This window comes from Spinacia oleracea, chromosome 1, assembly GCF_020520425.1.
Source record: "Spinacia oleracea cultivar Varoflay chromosome 1, BTI_SOV_V1, whole genome shotgun sequence".
NCBI classification, from domain to species: Eukaryota; Viridiplantae; Streptophyta; class Magnoliopsida; order Caryophyllales; family Amaranthaceae; genus Spinacia; species Spinacia oleracea.
Genome location: NC_079487.1, coordinates 71,443,122 through 71,460,516, shown reverse-complemented (window position 1 = coordinate 71,460,516; position 17,395 = coordinate 71,443,122). Strand labels below are relative to the sequence as shown.

The 17,395-nt window shown below is 34.9% G+C and overlaps 1 protein-coding gene and 1 long non-coding RNA gene across 10 annotated transcripts; both read left to right on the top strand.

Annotated features, from left to right (window-relative positions):
• The first annotated feature begins 4,055 nt into the window (after window positions 1-4,055).
• On the top strand, window positions 4,056-15,491 carry LOC110778627 (probable choline kinase 2). 9 transcript variants are annotated; one of them, XR_008925659.1, is made up of 10 exons: window positions 4,056-4,264; window positions 7,342-7,716; window positions 9,572-9,693; window positions 9,790-9,982; window positions 10,348-10,465; window positions 10,922-10,969; window positions 11,276-11,376; window positions 14,578-14,693; window positions 14,801-14,881; window positions 15,121-15,491. XR_008925659.1 is itself a non-coding variant. In XM_056834178.1 (9 exons), the coding sequence occupies exons 2-8, from the start codon at window positions 7,363-7,365 to the stop codon at window positions 14,674-14,676; spliced, it is 1,035 nt and encodes a 344-aa protein (XP_056690156.1). In that variant the 5' UTR covers window positions 4,056-4,264; window positions 7,342-7,362; the 3' UTR covers window positions 14,677-14,693; window positions 15,121-15,491. The 9 variants fall into 9 exon arrangements, 5 of the variants coding, with proteins under 5 accessions (XP_056690156.1, XP_056690161.1, XP_056690149.1 ...); XR_008925657.1 differs by having other exon boundaries at window positions 15,117-15,491; XR_008925660.1 differs by having other exon boundaries at window positions 14,578-14,705.
• Window positions 7,723-9,126, top strand: LOC130465432 (uncharacterized). Its single transcript, XR_008925661.1, has 2 exons — window positions 7,723-8,774; window positions 8,898-9,126. It is a non-coding gene; the product is annotated as an uncharacterized lncRNA (long non-coding RNA).
• Window positions 15,492-17,395: the final 1,904 nt, after the last annotated feature.

The following is a 17,395-nucleotide window of genomic DNA, read 5'->3' as shown; positions in this document are numbered from 1 at the left end:
ACCGCCTCCCTCTTCACCCCGCAATCATGCCGCCCGCCGCCTCCCTCTTCACCCCGCAATCCCGTCGCCCCCCGCCTCCCTCTTCACTCCCTCTTCAGTCCCATCGCCTTCTTCACTCTCCCTCACATACGCAATCCCGACGCTTTCCTGTCTCCCCTCCCCAGACGCAACCCTTCTCGTCGCCCACCACCACCATCAATCGCACAACTTTCTCCTTCTCAGTCTCCTACTAGATCTCACGATCTACTCTTACCCGTTGCACAGCCACCTCGACGCCTAACTGCAAATCCGGTGACTTACCGATCGCCGCCCAACCACACCATCACTCACGATTTTTTGACTCGCTTTCTCATTAATCTGGTTTCCCTCTACCAGATTTTATTTTTCCAATTAAATATGCCCAAATAATTTTCTGAAAATTTTGAGTTGTAAAAATCTGTAAAAAATAAGAAGGATAAATTTTGATAATTTTTCAGAATTTAATTTTGATAAATATGATAATTTTTTATGTTGGTTATTCCTCCTAATTTGGGGAAGATAAAATTAGTAAAGACAAAGAAAAAGAAAAGGAGAGAAAAAGAAGGAGAGAAGTTAGAAAGCAAGAAACATCTATTGGCAAATTATTCTGCGATAATTTGCTTCATTAGTTTCTTAGTAATAGGTTGGTTATAAATATGTAATCATATTGATAGTTAAATTCATTCAGAAATATAACATTGTAACATAATTCAGATATATAGAAACACGTTACATTTTTAGAGTATACCATCGAATATTAGTTTATATTTCATAAACACTTAGTGAGTTTATATTATATCACAGAGATATAATTGTTAGCCTATTTTGTTTATACACGAAAGGGAAAGAATATTATTTCCGCTGCAAGATTATTTGTAATCCTCCCAACAGTCTGGTATCAGAGCCAGATACGTACATATACGTCGTCGTATATATAAACAAATGGAAGATTCGATGGTAAGCCTATCAGGAATGATTAAATTGACATCATCCAACTATTCCATGTGGAAGTCTCGAATGGAGGATATCCTTTATTGTAAGGACTTGTATAAGCCCATCGAGGAAGAAAATAAACCGGAAAATAAAACCGAAGATGGATGGAAATTGGAGAATCGTAAGGCGGTCGGGTTAATACGACAACATATTGATCAAAGCATTTTTCAACATGTTGCTAATGACACGGATGCCTACAAGCTTTGGAAAAAGCTTGAGTCAATGTATGAGAGGAAGACAGCTTTAAATAAAGCTACATTGGTGAGAAGGTTGGTTCGTCTTCTATACAAGGAAGGTAAAAATATGGCAGAACATATGAATGAATTTCAAGGCATTGTTAATCAGTTAACAAATGTAAACATCGAAATTGAAGATGAAGTCCAAGCCTTATTACTCCTCAGCTCATTACCTGATAGCTGGGAAACTCTTGTTATCTCGTTGAGCAATTCGGCTCCGAGTGGTAAACTCACCCTTGATATGGTGAAAGACAGCTTATTCAATGAAGAAGCTAGAAGGAAATAATTTGCCTCGACAAATCAGATTGAAGCACATATTGTTGAAAATCGTGGGAGACCAATGTTTAGAGGTTCCCAAAGTCAAGAAAAATCTAGAGGCAGATCAAAATCCAAAAAGAGGTTCACTTGCTTTTATTGTCATAAGCCAGGACATAAGCAAAGTGAATGTAGAATATGGAAGCGGGACATGAGATTTAAAAATGACAGGAGTGGTGATAATGAAGATAAGAAAAATGTCACGGCTACAGCAGTAGGTGATGATATTTATTTTGTAGGTGATGACGAATGTTATAACCTAAGAAGTGAAGATTGTAGTTGGGTAATTGATACAGGTGCTTCGTATCATCTAACTGCAAATAAAAATTATTTCACATCTTACAGTAGCAGAGATCTTGGTTTTGTAAGGATGGGAAATGATGGATCCTCCAAAATTATTGGTATTGGGGATGTTTGTTTGAAAACCAATACAGGCTGTAATCTTACACTACGGGATGTCAGACATGTTCTAGATATTCGGCTGAATTTGATTTCAGCTGGTAAACTTGACGATGAAGGGTATGCAAATCACTTTTCAAATGGAAAGTGGAAATTGTCAAAAGGCTCGATGATTGTTGCTCACGGAAAGAAGCAACAAACCCTTTATGTCACAAATGGGAAGCTCAGCTCACAACTAAATGTAGCTGAAGAATGTTCGACCGAGCTATGGCATAAGCGACTCGGTCATATGAGTGAGAAGGGATTACAAATCCTCACTCGAAAGCAACTCCTCCCTTTGAAGGATGTTAATTTGAAATCATGTGTTGATTGTTTGGCAGGAAAACAACACAGAGTTTCATTTCGAAGAAATTCACCATCTAGAAGATCTCGAGTTCTAGATTTGGTTCATACAAACGTTTGTTCTATGACAGAAAAATCTCTTGGTGGTGCATCATATTTTGTTACATTTATTGATGATCATTCCAGGAAAGTGTGGGTCTTTCTTTTAAAAAGTAAAGACCAAGTCTTTGACGCGTTTAAGGAGTTTCATGCAAAAGTAGAAAGAGAACTTGGCATGAAATTAAAAGAAGATAAAATTTGGGGAAGATAAAATTAGTAAAGACAAAGAAAAAGAAAAGGAGAGAAAAAGAAGGAGAGAAGTTAGAAAGCAAGAAACATCTATTGGCAAATTATTCTGCGATAATTTGCTTCATTAGTTTCTTAGTAATAGGTTGGTTATAAATATGTAATCATATTGATAGTTAAATTCATTCAGAAATATAACATTGTAACATAATTCAGATATATAGAAACACGTTACATTTTTAGAGTATACCATCGAATATTAGTTTATATTTCATAAACACTTTGTGAGTTTATATTATATCACAGAGATATAATTGTTAGCCTATTTTGTTTATACACGAAAGGGAAAGAATATTATTTCCGCTGCAAGATTATTTGTAATCTTCGCAACATTTTATTTTTAGAATTTAATCTAATTTTTAGGCTGAAATATTCAAAAGAATAATCATTAATAAAGAAATATGTTTTTGTTTGGTAGAAAATGTTTTAAAAGATTTCATAAATAATAAAATTACTTTTAAGTTAATGATAAAACTACATCGTTTGAAGTGTAGTAAGTTCCACTATGGTGGGATTAGTGAGTGTAGTAAGTTCCCCTATGGTGGGATTAGTTGAGTGTTTGGGTTTTAGTATTAGTATAGTTTTGGTGGAGTATCGTCGTGAATTCGGTTCGTTGATAAAGAATTATACGAGATTGAACCAGTTATCAAATTTTCGAATTGACTTAGATGAATCGGATGGAAACCGTCCTCGCGGCTACAACAAATCGTTAGACCGTCTCTCCGAAAACGCTGTATGTTCCAGCGATATGTGCGAGAGATGTTCCACAGTGCAAGATTTTCCCAACGATGGTAGTTTTGATGAAGGAATACATCTTTTTGATTCAATTTGTTATGTATTTGTTAAATTCAATTTCTGTTGTAGATGCCGTATGACTTTTCATTAATGAATTGGTTTTACATTAAAAAAAAAATGATAAAAATATAAAAGAAAAGAAAAAAATATTTAAGACAATAAAGAAAAAGGAGAAATAAATTAAAAATAATGGGCTAGGATTGATTTGCAATGGCGATACTCTTACGGCCCGTTTGGTAGCCGGTAATAAATGGTGGAAATGGGAATAAATCTAAGTGTAATTTGGCAAGAAAATTGCATCATGATGTCCATGGTGATGAAATTTGGTCTCAAACTTGGTGTTTTTCTTCATAAATTTGCATTCCCACCTAATACCACTCCCCAAATGATAATGGGTGGTAATGAAAATTTATAAAGAAAAAGACATAATTTTGAGTGAACTAGCATTACTATGGGAATGAATATTGATTTTCCTCACAAATTTATATACAAATTCATTCTCATTAATACTGACCGGCTACTAAACGGGCCGTTATAGTATCACCCTACTAGACACGTCCTCAAAACTGTCCTAACCAAACAGCCCCTAGATAAAAAGGTTTCCAAACGTAAAATTGACATTTCCTCTCTCTTCCTTAAATTGTGGGGGGCCGTTTAGTTGTACAAGTAAAATCCAACACCCGGTGTACAAATCGTTAACAATCCCCGCCATTTTCTCTCTCCTCCTCCGCCGTATTTCCGTCACTATACCCCGCCTTCTTCCGCCGCTCCTTCCGTCGTTTTCCGAAACTAGCACCGTTCTTCTCATTCCAAATTTCCAGGTTCGATTCGATTTTTAATTTAACTTTTTTTTTCTGAGTTTCATTTTTGGAATATTCATCCTTTGCATGCAATTATTTGAGTTTTTGATAATTTTTATGATTGAAATTTGATTTTCATGAACATTTAGATTTATTTTGTTGTTGTTGATGATCGTAATTCGATGATGATGGTGTAATTAGCGTTTTCTCGAATCTTGATAATTCGATACTTTTCTGTATAATAATAGGCTGTTTTTGGTTTTGGAAGTAATGAATTCTTTTGTTTTTTTGTGAGATTTGGAAGTCAAATCTTGAAAAATATAGTATTCATAACTGTAATATGACGATTGGAGAATCTGAATAAAAGAACATGGTAGCCACCTTTTTTCATGTGCCACGGGTCCTCCATGCATGCAAGATAGTCATATAATTTATGTGCCATAGCCCATAGGTGATACCGTGATAGCTCTAATTTTGAAAGTAAACTTTGAACCGAATCTAACAAAAACTACGAATCCATATTTATGTATTTAGTGGGAATTTGCGAGAGCGGTTTTGGTCAATTACTCCGTAGTACTCTGTATTTTATAGTGTTAAAGTAGTACTCCCTTTGTCCCTTAATACTCGCATTGTTTTGACTTTTTGCAATATTTATATAATTCATTTTGACTCTATTTTATTCCTAGTATATGAAAACAAATGTTAGTATATAATATATTGTTATCTTCATCTTAATATATATTTTCTAAATATTAATATTTTTATAAGTTTTTATAATATGTAGTTAAAGATATTGGTGGTCAAAGTTATGCATTGGCAAGCATGTCCAGTCAAAATGGTGCGAGTCAAATCGGTGCGAGTATTAAGGGACGGAGGGAGTACTTGCCTACTTGGTCTAGTGCCATGGGTTTTCCGTGCGAGATACTCAAAACATTAATTTTAATGTGCCGTAAGGTCTGATTTTGAAATAACGCACCCGATAACAAGATCCCTGATGATAATGCGTTGATATTTAATACTTTCTCTGTTTGCGACACTTTGATAACATGTTTGCCAAGATTCAACATTTATCATAACCGTCTCTAGTTATATTTTTCTAAAAAATCTTAAAATTTAATATTATGGAAGTATATAATGAACTCAATTCAACGACATTTAATTTGATAACATTTGATTTTAATATATTAGCAAAATTATAGGGTCAAAGTTGGTGTATGAATAGTGACAAAACTAAACGTGTTGCAATTTCTTTGAAACGGAGGAATTACTTTATTACTGAAAATCACCGTCAAATGGTTTGGGCCTCCTCAGTATGTTTTTGTAGTGTATTGTTATACTTTGCATGAATTTAATTCACAGTGGTTTTTTTGGGTCCAGGAGTAAGGTTTGTATCTCATCACGATGTTGTAGAATCAAATCCTACTCCCCCCCCCCCCCCCCAACTCCCAAGAGTCGGGTTGACCCAAGTGGGGTTCCCCTTGGTTAAGGGGTTTTTCCTTATCTACCCAAAAAAAATGCCCAAACAACATCCTACATGTAGTAGTTGGTTAGTTCTATGCCAATCATTTTGATCAGTTAAGTAACTCCCTTCGATCCTAAAAGATTGCCCCAATTTCCTTTTTGTCTCGTCCCTAAAAGATTGCCCTAGTTTCCTTTTTGGTTCGTCCCTTTGAGTTTACCCCATACCATTTATAGTATGTAGTCCTCTCACTCAATTATCTAATTTAGCAAAAAAATAAGACCACTAACCCACTTGCTTTTCTTTTGCATTCTTCCTTAATAAAGAAAAATGTGGTTTGGAGCATCTTTTAGGGACATAAGGAGTAATTTGTAATTAGTAGTACATGAAGCAATTAGAAGAATTGTTAAAAATGTGAAGAACTTTAAAGCATGATAGAAGATAGTTTGTCCTTAATAAAGCGGGATAGAGGATAGTTTGTCCTCAACGTTTAAGGTTACTTTGGAACTATATGGTTGTTATCACTTTTGAGTTTTGAGGTGATATTATTCTATAGCATATCCAAACAAAGATGTTGCAGTTGCACATTACTTTCATACTCCCTAAGTCGCTTTTTGTTGTTTGCCCCATAACCAGAATTCACTTTATTAAGAATTGGGTGTAAAATTTCTCATGGTTTGATAAGAGTGGGTCTATGAGGAGTTATAGAGGGAGAACAAGCGGAAAAACTTACTATCATTTAAGGTATGGAGCAATTTCAAAAGGATACCCCAAAGAGGAATATGGGGCAATAAAAAAGGGACCGGGGGAGTAAAAAAAGATGCTTTTGGGGATACCACAACTATACCTTTAACAGATTTTATTGTTCTTATGTAGCCCCCCTTTTGTACTCCATATGAATTACACATGTAGAGCATGTTTTCTATTAGCAATAAGGTTCTCAACTTTTACTCCGTAATATAGAAGACCCTTTCTTCTAAGGAAATAATTACTGGGTTGGCGTTCTACCGTAGGACCAATCTTTATCATTTATGTTTAAGCCATCTGTTGCTGGTTATGTTTGCCCTTTTTTTCATGAATATAATTTTGTGAAGAACTTAAACCTAGAGAGAAACTTACATAGGGAAATTGAAATCGGAACTACATAATAATGTAATTTTCTGTCCCTGTTAAAGTTAACACTTTGTGTTCTAGGTAAAATTTTACATTCTACTTGTTTTACCCATCATTTCTCTACTTTTTTCATCCATCTTTGGTGCCTTGTATTTTTTAGCTGTGTATATGAATTGTCTACAAAGTTCTCATGGGACTAGGCATAGACAAAATCTCTGCTTATGAGATGGGTGGTTAAGTTTTTGATGTCTTGATCCTACCTTACTCTTGACGAATCCCTAATAGCTATTGTTGTATATTCTACGGTGTAATCTGCTATTGGTTATGTGAATTTTGGATGTTTTGGGTAAACCTTGTTTTTTCTCAGAACAATGGTAAGCAGTAGTTTATGTTCCATCATCCTTTTTTTCATTAGAAAACAGCATTTATATAAACATATATTGTTGTTCATACTGTTCTCTTTATGCAAAGTAAAGCAGTCCTGCTTGAATTGGATTGCTGTCCTAATAATGTGAACCATCTGCAGAAAAGTCATCAGACTTAAGTTATGGGTGCTGTTGATTCTCCAAAAACCAACAAAGAAAATCCATTGCCAGCAGAGGCAAAGAAGATTCTTCAATCTATGGCTTCAAAATGGAGTAATGTTGCTGACCCAGATGCTTTACAAGTGATTCGACTAAAGGGTGCCATGACCAATGAAGTCTATCAAATCAAGTGGCCAACCAAAGCTGGGGAAATGTCTCGGAAGGTCCTAGTAAGAATATATGGTGAGGGTGTGGATGTTTTTTTTAATAGGGAGGACGAGATTCGGACTTTTGAGTGTATGTCAAAGCATGGACAGGGACCTCGTTTATTAGGTCGTTTTTCAAATGGGAGGATTGAGGAGTTTATTCGTGCAAGGGTGAGTTTTCTGGTCAACCAATTGTCTTTTCTTTTGAATGGTCTTTCACAAAGGAATTTCTCTAGCATGTTTCTAAGGGTTCGAACTTTCTAGTCATTGCTCATTTTCATTGGAGGAAGGTTGCTGCAGTTTCATCTTGTACCCTCTACTACTGTATCTGGTTCTTGAAAGTCTTTAGTTTTTTTAAATAAATTATAATCCTCACAACAAGGAGAACCATGATGGGTTGAGGAACTCGTGAGTGTAGTGATAGCTTTTTAACATGTTTGATGTATGTTTGTTCGGTGTCCTGAACATTTCTTGCATATCTCCTTATTGTTCTAGAGCATGTATGAAAGTTAAGGAGAGATGAAGAATTCGGCAAGCTGGCTGTTGTTGCTTAAGTGGCAGAATATGCATGGATGCATCGACTTGCACATAAGTGATGCCCCGGTTAGGAGGCTAGAAGGTTGGCAAAGTGATAGGATTGCAAGGGGTTGGGGAAGACCTAAGAAAACTTGGAGGAAGGTGATTGAGCACGATCTGAGCCTACTTGGGATTGAGGAAAATATGACGTTGGATAGGATAGAGTGAAGGGAGAGAATATACGTTGATGACGTTATTTGACTTATACACCTTCCATTTTATTTTTTTAATTTTTTTCTTCAAGGCTCACTTTTAAATGCTATTTTCAAATATACTATTTTATTTGTTTTTAATTTTCTCGTTTTAAACTTTACTTATTTTTACTATCCCTTATCACATTTTTTTTTGTAATATATATATTTACCTCTTATTTTACTTTCATATTTTCACTTTCCCCCTCTTCCTTGTTTATGCTTTTAACCTCCCGTTCTTATCTTGTTTATTTGGTCACATTGACGATCTCCTATGTCGATTCATGTTAACGGTCCCCGAATCATTTTAGGACTAAGTTGTATCTTACCTGGAGAATGCTTGGTGACACGGATATGGATAACACTTTGTAGTGAATGGGACCTTGGGAGGTTGTGATCTCTTATTTTGGACGGTTGCATGGTTCCTTATTTTGGTTGCCCCAAAACAGCTTACACTTTCTTGTAATTGTTCTCTTCCCTCTCTATCTTACTTAATCCCAACACTTCATCATAAATACTATTTTCTCCGCTACATACTTCCAATTTTGTAATCATATTCAACAACTATTCTAATCTCTGTGGCAGAGACAACCGTGCAACTTAGTTTCAGACAGAGGGACCGTCATGGAGGGAAGTGAAATCAGCAGCAGAGAAATGAATCAACACAAATAACGTAGTCAATGCATATGGCTACATTACCTAGGACAATTTGAAGAACTTATTTATGCCTTTTGTTAGACTCTCCATAATCAGATTGCAAACAATGTTTCCTGTTACCCTTGATGAATATTACAAAGCAAATAATTCATTAGGATACTTGGTATATTTTACTATTTTCTGCTCTCATTCATGTTCTAGTGCTTGGTTAATGAAATGTAACTGAAATAGATTAGTCAGTATTTTCCTATGACTGATACGGATTGATGATGATTGTTCCGCTGGCATGTCTCTAGAGATATAAATTAACACAGGTGGTTATTCCCTTAGGGGAAAAAAATGAGGAGCCTTGTCTTACTTCAGACTGTCTAGAGCCCTGCGTACTTTAGGTACGCATATGGCTGTCTTGTATGCCTTTTGTATCTTCTGGGGTTTTGAATCTGTCTACATTTATTTCCTGAATCTGTGATTTCTAGTTATATTTCCTGAAGGCTGTGATTTTTAGTTATATGTTTTAGTGGAGAGTTCTATTGACTTTATCATGACATAAATTGAGTCACTATTTGATTTATAGTGTATCTTTCTTAATTTCTTAATTGCAGACACTGTCAGCAGCTGATCTGCGTGATCCAGATGTATCGGCTCTTATAGCTGCCAAATTGAGGGAGTTCCATGATCTTGACATGCCTGGACCCAAAATTATTAAACTCTGGGATAGATTACGGTACTCTTCTGTCTTTTTTCCACGTTTTTGCTTGGAAAATATGTTACATTGTAGCAATCTGTAAATTGAAATTGTTTGGTTCTTTATAATTTTCAGAGATTGGTTGAATACAGCCAAACGATTATGCTCCCAAGAAGAAGCTGAGGCATTTTGCTTGAATGCTCTGGGAGAAGAAATTTCTGAATTGGAAAGGAAGCTTTCAAGCAATCAATGTATAGGCTTTTGCCACAATGATCTGCAGTATGGTAACATAATGATAGATGAACAAACTAAGTCTATAACTATAATAGTAAGTTTCTCAAATATTGTGTTTGATGTTGAATTTGACACAAAATTAAAGTTGCCCACCCCCTGAGGGGTACAGTAAAAGTTAATGGCGGTTTCTTGTCGTTGCATTTAGCCACAAATTTTGCATACTGACTGCCACTCCATGTCGGATATGAAAGGGAACCGGTTTCCTTGATGTCTATTTTTTTATTTTCAAAATGTTTTTCACTATTCAAGGGTTGAATATGCATTTTTCATGATTGTATATTAAAATGGAACCGGCTTTCTAGATGTTCAAGGCTGATATTGTCTTGTGTCTCATTTTTTTTTTCCTCCTTTACTTCTCATGTTGAGTCACCTAATTCTCTTAATTTTATACTGCTGTAGGACTATGAATATTCTAGCTATAATCCTGTTGCATTTGATATAGCCAATCACTTCTGTGAGATGGTTGCTGACTACCATACAGAAACACCTCATCTTCTGGATTATAATCAATACCCTGGTGAGGACTCCCTCCGATGCAACACAACTCTTCTATCTATGCTTACTTTTAACATTTTTTTGTTTTGGACTGCCTAAGTTAGTTTCACCCATTTTTATTTCAAGTACTTCATATTTTTTCTTCTTTCTCTCACATTTGGTAATATTTGTTTTCTCTGTCTCTTCCCCTTGATAAAGTTCACAGTTCCGTGTCCAGAATGTTCCAAAATAAATTTTGGGTTTCTATTTCAAACAAATCTCTCCTTTTTTCTGTTGTTCACATATCAAGCCCTCTTTTTGTCTTCATCTCAACACTTTTCCTTACTTTTTTATTTTTCTCTTTCTCCAACACGATTTTTTTTCCTTTTCATATCAACTATTCTTAATCTTGATACAAAACCAAAAAGTGGAATTTATTTAGGACAGACAGCGTTCTAAATATTATATTAACCTCTCGATTGACATTATTTGACTGAAGGTCTGGAGGAGCGTCAAAGGTTTATACGCATATATCTGAGTTCCTCAGGTACTTATTTCTTATATTTTGAAATAATTATTTGAGTAATTATAAGATTGGAGTACTGAATTTTTTTGGTTCTTCTTGAAATATATTCTTCATGTTAGACCCCTTTTGGTTGGGTTAAGGAGTCTCTTTTCTACTTGCTGTTCTTTTCCCAGTACCTTTTCAAGGATGATGGTGAATGTAACCAATAGAAGGATAACTTGAATGGACTAAATCCATTTTGCACATGTTTCTTTTCAATGCTGAGCTATAGAGAACTTCTAATTATATTCAAGCATCATTAGATTGGTTACATTTCTTGTTATGCAGGATGTCAGTCTAGTGACTGTGAAGTGGAACAGCTACTTGAAGTTGTAGAGAAATATACCCTTGCAAGCCATTTGTGGTGGGGATTATGGGGCATAATTTCGGTACTTTCTCATCCTCCTCAAGTCCTTTCCCCTCTTTCTTATTAGGGTACTACGATGAGTTCCTTCTACTGGAGCAGTATGTTGCTATGTTCCCTTTCACGATTTAATTCATCAAACGTAGTTTGGACCATGTTTGCACTATTTGTCTATGTTTAGCTATTTTAGCTCATTAATACTTCAAGCCACACAATTCAATTCAGACGCCCGTATAAAAAGCACAAATTGCACAATCATATTTTAACAAGCATTCAAGAATAAACCAATTTATATGGAAATACCTCTTAGCCTCAAGGGGCGACAACGACTCACACCCCTATATGGAGGAGTAAGAAGCGGATCTCAGAATTCTTTCTAAGAGTGCATGAGAATAGTTTCTTTCTAAGTTGCAAAGTCATTTGTGTGTTAATGCCAATTCAGTCTTTTTTCTGACCTCGAACTTAATAAACTTGGGGGGAAATGACTAGAAATAATAAGACTAAAAGGCCTTATTTTGTTTTGGCATAAAGTCCATCTGGAGCAAGAGCATAGCATGTTGATATTTTTCATTATTTACAAAGATCAAAAATTTTCAGAGAAGACAGATCTGTTTGAACGATAGATATCTTTCACATTACTTATAACACTGAATAATTCGGTAAATACTAACTTGAAGTACCCAAAGGTTGTGATTTCCTAAAAGCATTGTCATAATTTTTTTTCAGAAATAGGGTGGAGTTAAAAGTTATTTCATATAACGTTTGAAAAATCTTTTTTGACAGGGAATTCAAAACCTTTTCTTTTTGTACCATGAAAGAGTAACTACCTATTGTTACTGAAGATGTGGTGGGCTTATAAAGTTACTGAAGTTAACAATGTCTACAGAAAATTTGGAAAGCTGTTGTCTACAATACATAACCTCGAATAATTTCTTTTACTAATTTAGCTCCCTTCTTAAGTTTGTTGTCAACCCTGAGTCCCTAACATAGACATATCTCAGCCATATCTATTACTATATACTAAAAGAGACACCAAGAATGACACGTGTCATTTCCTGGTGCGATTTTTTCCCGCCAAAATAATTTTTTATTTTTTATTTTAAAATAATTAAATTACATTACGTTTTTTTTAGGAAACTAAGATAAAAGTATATTTTAATTACCATAGATGTGTACTGCATAATATATTATTGGAGGAAAGCTAAATCAATATTATTTTTTCCTTTATGATATAATTTTATTTATGTATTATTATAACTTTTTAATCTAATAAGAAATATAAAAAATATTGGTAAATGAATTTCTAATGTTAGTCTATTATTAATAATATAATACATGGTAACTGGTAAGTAAGAATGTTAATTAAAATAATCATACATGGTAAGTAGACTAACATATAAGTTTAACTATTAAGATTTTACTCAATTCAAAATAGGTTGTATTTGACTAACTCGGTTATGCTCGGCAGCTCGGGTCTTTTCGAAAATTAGTCTTGAGTCATTCGGGTTTGGTTAACGTTGTTAGATCGTTCTACATACAAGTAAACGACTATAACTTTTAACTTTGTATAGTAATATGCAAATTTAGTTCATTTGAATTTTTTTTTACACAACTTTGAATTTATACTTTTTCATACTTCGTATATCCTTTTTACTTTCATGTTTTCCTAATATAGTCTTTTAGTTACTATTAAAATAATAAATTATTTTAGTAGTAGCCGTGCATTGCACGGGCCCTAAACTAGTATATATATATATATATATATATATATATATATATATATATATATATATATATATATATATATATATATATATATATATATAATTTTTTTTAATTGGTTCTGGGGTAAATGTAAGGATGCGTTCTATTCACCTGATTTTCACTTATCTTAACTGAACTTATTAGAACTTATCAAAACTTATTTTAGTTATAAATTGTACTTGGTCAACTCTTATTTTTCCTGAACTTATCTGAACTTAACTAAACTTAACTGAACTTATCTAAACTTATTTTTCCTGAAATAAGTGGAAATAAGGTGAACAGAACAAAGCCTAAGTATATTAATTACCAAATTGTTGGGCATAGTGGCATCGCATCCCAAACGCCTTGTTCCTAGCCTGCCAGATATAGTAGACTAGAGAGGCCAATGTTGCAAACATAATTTGTCTTCTCCTCTTAGTCTTGTACTTCGTATCTTCTACCCCACCTTCTCCACATGTTGTGAATGTCTTCCTGCTGCTTAAATCTCAGACCCAACCTATTACAGGTCAACTCTGTAAAAATTTTGCTGAAAGCACACTTGAAAAAAAATATGCTGGATTGTTTCAGTTTCTCTGCCACACATCAAACTCTCACTCTCCACATTCAGACCAGCTCTAATTAGTCTGTCTCTGGTCCCAAGTTTTCCTTGTGCTGCAAGCCATGCTATAAAAGAATGTTTCGGAACATTGAGTCTGCTCCACACCCAGTGGTGTCGAGGGTAGATTCTGATGTTCACCCTTGAGCCATTTATAACCAGCCGTAATAGAGTCTTCCTCCCACTACCACTATTGATTAACAGTGAAACCCAGTTTCATTTCATCTTTAGTTTTATAAATCCTCCTCTACCCCCAGCTGCACAAATATATCTCAGCCATATTACGTCTCATTATATAGCTAGACAAAATATTCTATTATCCCCGATTTTCTATCTCAGCCATATTACATCTCTTTGTAGGTGCACAACAAAATATTCAATCAAGTTCGATTTTCTTTTCAATGTATTTTATGAATATTTCGTAAGAATGGTGATAATTCAGGTTTTGGACTTTTAACACAGTTACACACTTGTGCAAGTTGCTGCATTCTGTATAAAAAAGAACATTACTAAAGCCTTTCTTTTTCTTGAACTTTTTTTGTTTATTTTATCGCCAATACTTGATTATTGAAATAGCTTCTAATTGCCCTCTACTCCCAGTAGTAAATTCCTAGTTGCTCGGCTAAGGGACTGACCAGAGGTGGAACAGGAGTGGTTTTCTCCACTAAAAGACCAGAATTTTCCCTATATGTTCGACGTGGTATATGACAAATTGATGTAAATCATTAGCGTGTTGCCAATAATAATAATTGGTCTAATGTGTGTCTTTTTTTATCCTAGTCCTTGATCTATTCCCCTTGTGTGTCCTAACATTATCATATCTATGATTTACTGATTCAACGGTATCTTTAATCTTCTATCCTTCAGAAACATGTAAATGAAATTGACTTTGACTACTTGGAGTATGGAAGGCAAAGGTTCCATCGGTTTTGGCAGAAGAAACCGGAGCTGTTGGGTTCTTCTTGACCTGCTGCCACTGCCTGGTATGTGAAATGGTATTGCTCAGTAGCAGGAATTCTTTAACTTCTCATGTGAACTCCTCTCGAAAAATAAAAATGATTATAGAAAAACGTTCATATGATTTTTGCAGTGTGTTGGTATCCAATTAGGTTTCTGTTTGCGATAAATTATGATGATTTCCCTGTGAAGTGGCTCTGCATGAAGAATATAGGTGAGTGAGTGTGGCCGGGATTCAACTTTAGAGGTAGAGAATAAAAACCAAGAATTTGAAAGAGGGAATGAAACTTCTTTATGGGGGATCGCAATATGGAAGATACAGAGCATGAAGTTTTATTAAGAGATCAGATAGAGTTTATACATTAAAAAAAAAAAAAAAAAAAAAGGCATCATAAATTTCATAACAAGTCATTACAAGTAATTGTTTGTAATTTTCAACTTTGTTGCAGGCAGATAGGAGTGGTATAAAGATGGAAAGTCCAGCAATGTGCATTTTGGCTGATGGAGCTTCTGATGACTTTGGTGCAGCAGGCTTATAATTTAGCAGGTAGCATATACATGAAGCTGGGTGTTTATAAATTACTCCACAAAACGGGCTGCCAAGGGGCACACATTCTTGGAGGAGCATAAATCAAAATATGATGTATATTCTATGTCTAAATCCCTAAGAAATCTCTAGCTCTTTGCTTTTTTATGGTTTTCTTCTTCATCTTTGAATAGTGCATATCAGTTTCTAAAGGGATTAAGTACTTTCTTACTCCTTGTAATTTTTGTAAATTTGTTGCTGTTTGATGGTATAAGGTTTGCCATTTTGAAGCATTGAACGGGGTGTGGTTTTGGCAGTAGGCAAACTCATAGATATTAATCCCTACTTGATCCATACTTGTGTACTTGACGTATGGCCTGGAGCTGCCGGAGGGCGGAGGGTAGTGCTTAAGGTAATAGAAAAAACGTTGGTATTCTCAAAGGTTATCCTAAATTCCTAATATGCCTAATATAGATGAGGTAGTGTTTGTATATAATCATTTCATTTGAAATGAGTCATCTAAAATCTATGTTCAAATTTGGAAATTCAATATCAAATATTATGTTCGAGAAAAACTAGGCATTTCAAATTGATCCTCTTTTTCTTTTTAACGGGTCAAATTGATCATCTCAAATACCTTGATTTCCAAATCTGATGCCAAAACCGAGCCGATTCAACCCAAGAGAAACATGGCAAGGTTGACTGTAGAAGTACCAAGAGTAGCATTGTCAAGACGATTTGTCCTACTCTCTCTATTCTCGAATATTAGTCCCTTTTGGAATCTATTTTGTTCGCTTTAATGTGTAGTTTAAATTTTATATTTTTTCTAACATACGTATTTGGAGATATTTACCTTTAAATGTTGAGTTGAAACGAGTTGAAAAGTCAAAACAAGACTAATATTTAAGAATGGAGGGGGTATCAAATTAATTTAAATTTTGCAACTTTTATCAAAAAAATAATGGAAAATTTCAATTGGCAGCCAGCCAGCCATTGATCAACTCTGATGTGAAGAACAAGAGAGAGAAAGATGGGGAAATTACTAGAAAGATAAGGTAGGTTGACGGGCATTAGGATGAAGACGATTCTTGCGACGACAGAAGGAGTGGTTATGGAGGTGGTCATTATGAAAGAGGTGGTGGACGTGGTCGCTGTGAAGCGGTGGTGAAGGAAGAGAGGGGGAGGAGTGGTGGTTGATGCGGTGATGGGTTTGGGAGAGGAGAGAGAAAATGAGTTGTTAGGAAATGTAGGCGAAGAGGAGAGAGAGAGGTGAGAGACGTGAAACAATTAAGTAATGTGGAATTGAGATGACAACATTTCCAGTGGAATTTCAAATTCTTAACAATTGACTTGGTTTTCTAAGGGTTGGATTTGGCCCAAATTTAATTCCAAATTCCAAGTGTTTTCAAACAAATGGATTTGGCCAAATCCAGGATATCAAATGAAATCAAGGGTTTTCAAACTACCCATGAAAATATATAATTGGTTAAATTGACATATTTTAGGTAATGTTGAAGGGAATAGTGTTATAGTTTCCTGAATTACATTTACAAAGCCGGTGTTATATATTGACGTAGGCTTAACATACATAGGAGAGAAGTTCATTTACAACACTACTACTACTAGGTGGTTAAAGACCCTTACAAAACCTAAACTAATAAGCCAAGCACTACCTGCTTCTACATACAAACACTTAAATAGCAACATACTATAAGTAATTAGTGTTCTTGCAAACTCTTGAATGTTGGACAGATTTTGCAGGCCGCACCTCTTTGAACCTTACGAGGTGAACTTTGCGGTACATATACTTCATGTGTTTTCCATTTTATTTCGGGGAAAGCTTGTGTGATAACAAGGAAAAAAAAAGTAAAGGGACTCGGAAACTCCCCTTAATATGGAAAGGACAAGAACTCGATATCATACTATGAAACCTCGGATACTAGGGAACAACGTTCAAATAAATTTTTTTGAATGTCATGAGATAAACCCTCCCCACAAACCTAAACTGGGATCTAACAACTAACGACCCCAAATATCTCCGGTAGTATTTTGGAGAAGGGCAGGGCATCTCTTCCCTTTACCACTCTAACCTTAGAGCCTTAACCCAAATTTGATTCCCCATCCAACTTCAAGTATGGAAACACCCATACTAAACCAACCACTAAGCATAATAAAAACTTCCACAAGAGAGTATATATATGA